General features: G+C 43.5%; 1 protein-coding gene across 1 annotated transcript in view; it reads right to left on the bottom strand.

The window, feature by feature from the left end:
* plcb1l (phospholipase C beta 1-like) overlaps window positions 1-6000 on the bottom strand; it is a gene marked incomplete at both ends in the record, with an annotated part of 254020 nt that overhangs the window by 97247 nt on the left and 150773 nt on the right. Inside the window, one exon of the mRNA XM_080744659.1 lies at window positions 2882-2935. Coding sequence (XP_080600785.1) covers window positions 2882-2935 — 54 coding nt within the window. The remainder of the gene's footprint in view (window positions 1-2881; window positions 2936-6000) is intronic.

Here is a 6000-nt window from a genome sequence, read left to right as displayed (position 1 = left end):
CAGATGAGCCGAAATAATAGCCACTCATGAAAGGTTTTAAACGAAACATTATCGGTGAATTACCGATAAATCTGTGTTCAAATACTCTCACGTCAAAGGAGCAGAAACATTAGGGCACGAACCTTACCCCAATATATATATATATATATACATATATATATATATATATATGCATGTTCTCCCCGACACCGCTGTTTCAGACAGAGATATGCGGTGGCGAAAAATAGGCTACCATTTCCAGACCCATTTCTAAAACAGCTAAAATAATGGATCTACAAGCACCCACCGTGTCACCAAGCGACGAGTTGAGATACACTATTTTCACAATTTTGTTTGGGTGCAAAAATAGAAAATGTTTGAAAATGTTCGATTCGGGGACGATATGCATAAAATAACTGAATTTGAGGTTAAATGTGAACACTAGGGGGGCCCCTGCGACGCCTCATTTGTGACTGGAATATCAGTGAAAGGCATGGCCCAGAAGTCGTTTGGTCACAAGTTCATACATCTCCCATTCCCATACGGCGCTAATCTACCCTGACCAACTAAGAAGCCCATTTAAACAGGCTGCTGCTGATCACATTATGATCCAACATCGTTTTGCCTGCTATCAGTAGCTCTGCCAGGCTCATCAGTGATCAAACTCCCCACCAATCCACTCCCACACCCAGTTTTCTCCTTGCAATTAGCCTTTAGGACGCAATTAATCTGGCTCATCATGGATATGTTCGCTGATGTGGGTTCATCTGTCAATCATGTTACATTTATTAACAGTGTATTATTTTGTAGGCTCAGCCCTAACAAGGTGGGTTGGAGTGGGGGTTAGGTCAGAGTCGAATCTGCTTTCAGCGATTTTTACTCCGAAGTTTCAAAGCAAAAGATTCACATCGCAGAATACAAATGTGTAGCATTGCTATGCATGGATGCATTTATATTTCTGTGAGTGTCAGAAGAGTGTCCTGAATTAACTGACTGCTAAATGACTGTAATATAAATGAAGGCATTGGCATTCTGTACGCAACGCATAGACAGCAACGCATAGACAGTAATTAACATAAAAACATGTGAAACCCATGTCCCATAACACTGTAACAGCAGTGCAGCAGGAGACCTTTGGCATAACCCCTGTTAAGATTTTAAGAGTTCAGTGCTTGTTTTACCCACTTGAACCATATATATTTCATTGAACGTATTCCCCCAGGTTTCTATACTAGGCTATCTCCTTATTTTCCCGTACCAAATGTCTTCACTGCCTCAATCAGACGAATTGATCAATCCATTTCTGGAGAAACCAAGACACCCAAACTGAATGATATAGGGTTCATTTGATTAATAGTCTCTCTTTAAAGCTCTTAAATGTCTCAAGAGCAGAACTTAGGTTTGTTTTCAGAATGATAAGGAGTAAATAACAATCTTGAACCTCTTATCCAATCCACAACAAAAACTTGTTGAATTCAAATGCTCTTAGATGTCTCAAGATCAGTTGAAGTTTGTTCTCTGTATGATGAGAGTCAAAAACAACCTTGAGCCTCTTATCCAACACAAATAAGGTAGTTTACAGATTTACAGGTCTACCGATCGATCTTTTTCTGCACCTCTTTGTTATGATGCCAGATTTAACAATCAGACGAATAGCTGCGATTCTAGCAGCGTTACCGCTTATGCTAGCTGTCGGTTTCTGTTCCCCATGGGGTCACAGTGAAGCTTGTCCTAATGACATGGGGAGGCTTGCACTGCAGCGCGCGCGGTGGGAGAGCAGAGTCAAGCCGACATTAGTCAAGTTGACACGTCCTCCCGGCGAGGAGGCTAATTCCCTAAACAGCCCAGATTGCCTGGCTGCCTCCGCTCTCTCTGTGGTGAGTGACAACCCACTGTTTTACTCCGCGGCTGTGAAGAGACTAGAGAGGTTATCTCCGGGGTTCAACACAGCGTGGCTGGGAGCTCAAACTTGACTAATGGAGACTCGAGGTAGGGTTTGTAAATGACGCCGTGATCATGAGCTACCAAATAAACACTGAGGCAAAGATACACAACCAAATCAATTTTGTTCTTGTGGGTGAATGCTGGGATTTCGCTTAGCAACAATAGACATATATGCATAAACACACACACTCTGCCCGACGGCTGGCTGCGCAATATAGGCTCCTAAGGAGCCTGAGAGTGCATCGCAGGTTCGAATCCCGTTCCCGACGATCTTCACTGCATGTCTCTCCCCATCTGTCTCTCCCCGTTTCCTGTCTCCACTATTACTATAAATAATGGCATAAAAGCACCCAAATACAGTATCCCCATTACCTCTCTAAGACAAACAGATACTGTGTACACACATTGTCTTACAAACAAGTCCATAGACAAACCCGCTATATACAAACAGGTATACACAAACAATGAAATGAGAGTGAACAGTGGATCCTGCATACTGCATGGAGGACCATCCAACTCAGTCATGACCCTCTTATCACACTCAGATTCCCCCACTGGCCATAACAGAGTCCACTGCCACTCTCACTCAGGCACGCACGCACGCACTCACGCACGCACGCACGCACGCACGCACGCACGCACGCACGCACGCACGCACGCACGCACGCACGCACGCACGCACGCACGCACGCACGCACGCACGCACGCAGTACAGACAAACTCTTCAATGAGAGAGGAGAGGTGAGGTGAGGAGAAGTGGCAGCCAGCCAGACATACCGACCGCTGGCTGACAGACAGACAGACAGACAGACAGACAGACAGACAGACAGACAGACAGACAGACGGAGACTAAGAAATATTGTAAACACAGTAAGGGGAGATGGTAGAGAAAAAAATGCAATGATTGAAATGACGCAACAGAGCTGGCAGGGCACAGAGGAGAGGAGATCTGTCTTACTTCTTGACAGGGATGCATCCCTCGGCGTTGAGCTGCAGCAGGAGTCGAGTGTATCTGCATAGGAGGGAGAGAAGCAAACACAATCAATACCCACAGCGGTGGTTCTCAACCAGTGGTTTCAGGCAGTGGTGTCAGTTCAGAAAAAGCAAAGGTATGGCAACATGACTGGTGTCTTGACAAGACACCAGTCATGTTGCCATACCTTAGCAACAGGCATGATACATTTATTTTAAGAAGTACCAGGTGGTACCAGGTGGTCTCCAGCTAAATGATGGAAAGTAGGTAACCAAATGGACCCTTATACGTACGTGTAGATCATTAACTCTCGAGAGTGTAAAATGAAACCAAATGGACCCTCTCGGGTCCATTTGGTTTCATTTCACGCTCTCAAGAGTAAAATTATTGTTTAACATCCTCATTGCTTAATTTACAAAAATTAAACAATTAGAGAATGCAGAATAATTATTATTTGACTGTATTTGTCCATGGACCCCCATCTGAAAATATGTCGTGCCAGGGATTCCCATACAAGATTTGTGTATTTCAAATGTTTAAAAGATATATATACTGTATATTTTTTCTTTTTTCAAGATTCAAAAATAATAACAGCCCCATATGGGTGTAGCCATTCTTTTGGGCTTCTTCTGGTAGACCAGTTTGCTCATTTCTCTCGACACAATCTGGCAGCAGCTGAGCGGGACCACTTGGCGTACGCTTGTATTTAAATGGTGTGCATGTAGCCGTGTGTTGACGTTGACAGGCGGGCCTCCTGCTTCAATGATCCCTGGGATGCGTTGCAGTCGGCGCTCAGAGCCATGCAGCAGCAGTGAACCGAATCGTGGCAGGCAGGCAGTGCTCTAAAAATAGCCCCGCTGCAACAGGAGCTGTCATTATAGTGCTGCGGCCTTAAGTGGCTGCTGGCTAATAATTAATATCCACTACGGCATCCACTTCACAGCAGCCTTGCCTGATTGTCTCGCCCTGCGAGGGCTAAGTCACCCCAGCGATGACACTAATGGTTAATGCTAGGGATCGGAGGCGGTGAACAAGAGGGAGAGACCTGGGGACCGGGGGGGAAGATGAAAACGGAAACCACTTGCGGAAATCATGCTTCATTTTGCAGAGCTATGCGGCTGCACTGGAATCAGCTTTTGGACTGTGATGCAGGGAGGAGGGAAGAACAAGCGAGAAGGAAGGAAGGAAGGAAGGAAGGAAGGAAGGAAGGAAGGAAGGAAGGAAGGAAGGAAGGAAGGAAGAAAGGAAGGAAGGAAGGAAGGAAGGAAAGAAGGAAGCAAGAAAAAACGGAAGGCAGTAGGGATGGGATGATACGCAATATTATCGTTTATCGTGATAAAAAAATACTCACGACAATCGTATCGTGGATATTTAATTTATCGTGATATCGTCCTCCGTCATGCACTGGGATCAATTCACCTTTTATTTGCTGAGCTGACTGGTACCATGCAGTTAAAGGTACTTATAATATACGTACTTGATACAGTCTTTTTTTCACTCTCTATCAAATGTCTTTGACAAAAATAGACGATCTACAAGCTTGTAGATCGGCTATTTTTTGGCAAATGTTCCACCTCAGGATAATGGATTTTGATTATCACGATAATATCGTAAATCACGATTTCTTTTGTGAAAATAATCGTGATATGAAATGTTCATATCGTCACATCCCTAGAAGGCAGATAAGAGGGAAATACAGAAGACTAATAGGAAAGAATGATGGTGGTCTTTTATAAATCATAAATGCCTGTCACTCCTCAGCCAGGGCTAACATTGTTGCGCCAATATGTCACTATGTAAATGCATTGTTATTTTGGAGCCTTTGCTCTTTATGTAAGGCATGAACAATTAAAATGTGTGTGTGTGTGTGTGTGTGTGTGTGTGTGTGTGTGTGTGTGTGTGTGTGTGTGTGTGTGTGTGCGCGCGCGCGCAAATGTCTCTCAAAATGAATTCCTTTACATGTGCTCACATAGGAAAAGGCAGAGAAGCCTGTGGCATACAGAATGATTTATTCAAATAATTTCTTTTTCCTCTCTCTCTCTCTTTCGCTCTCTCTCTTCTCTTTCTCTCCTTTCTTATTTCTCTCTCTCTCTTCTCTCTAATCCCCCCCTTGCACCCTCGCTGTGGATTTGTAGTTAATAGTCAGCCATGAAGGTCATGTCCCACTGTCACTATAGAAAGCTTGCTGCTGGGTGGAACAATGCAATACTAACTAGAAAGATGCACTCATTAGAGCGCTAAACTGCCTGAAGGCATGCCCTTATAATAACAGGATTGTGTGCAGGGAAAGTTATACCTACAGTACAGCCACGAGAGAGTAGCGCGGAATGTGATTAACAGTTGTACATAATCTCGACTGTCTTTCTCTTTCTCTCTCTCATACATATCCATTATCTACTGTAAAACTATCCATCTGTCTCTTTGATTTCTGCAATTCAAATGTCTCTGTAATCTGTAATCTGATAATTCCCAATGTCAATTATGTTTGTATCACCAGTCAATCAAAGGTTGCACAGAGATTTGAAGGCACTAAGGCACCGTCTTCACTGAGAAGGCCTTTTGAGCTGCTCCATGTATTTCTATCTTGGTTGCAAGGAGTTGCATGGTGAATCATTGGCATGGAGTGGGTTTAAAGGTGATACACTATGCAATTAAAAAGTATTTATGTCATATTGTTTATGTCCCAAAAACGTTTTTCAAAAGGTTTGAGGCTAAATTACCACTCCTGAATAGAGAGCCTCTCTCATTTTTGAATGGCTCTCAGAGCATTTCAGCTGCAGTAGTAAAAAAAAATGTTTTTTGGGAAAAAAAACCTTTGAAAAACCTGTGGGATACTTTTAACCTTCGCCTTCTCAAAACCAGAGAAAGACACAACGGTCAGAAATGGGACTTTGTGAGGATAGAAGGTGCTAGTGGGACCCCAAAAAAAGGTGAAATTTCATGGTGTATCACCTTTAAGATTGCATCATGTGAGGAAGTTAGCGCTGTGATGTCAATGGCACGTTGACAGTCAAGGCCTGTCCATATACTCTCTCCGAAACCGAACTTTTCGTCTGAAAAGTCCGGTTCAACTACAAAATGACGTCACTCGGAACTTCTGAAAA

Source organism: Nannobrachium achirus (genome assembly GCF_963921795.1).
Source record: "Nannobrachium achirus genome assembly, chromosome: 16".
NCBI classification, from domain to species: domain Eukaryota; kingdom Metazoa; phylum Chordata; class Actinopteri; order Myctophiformes; family Myctophidae; genus Nannobrachium; species Nannobrachium achirus.
Note: the sequence above shows the minus strand (reverse complement) of the source record. Positions and strands in the feature narration are given on the sequence as shown.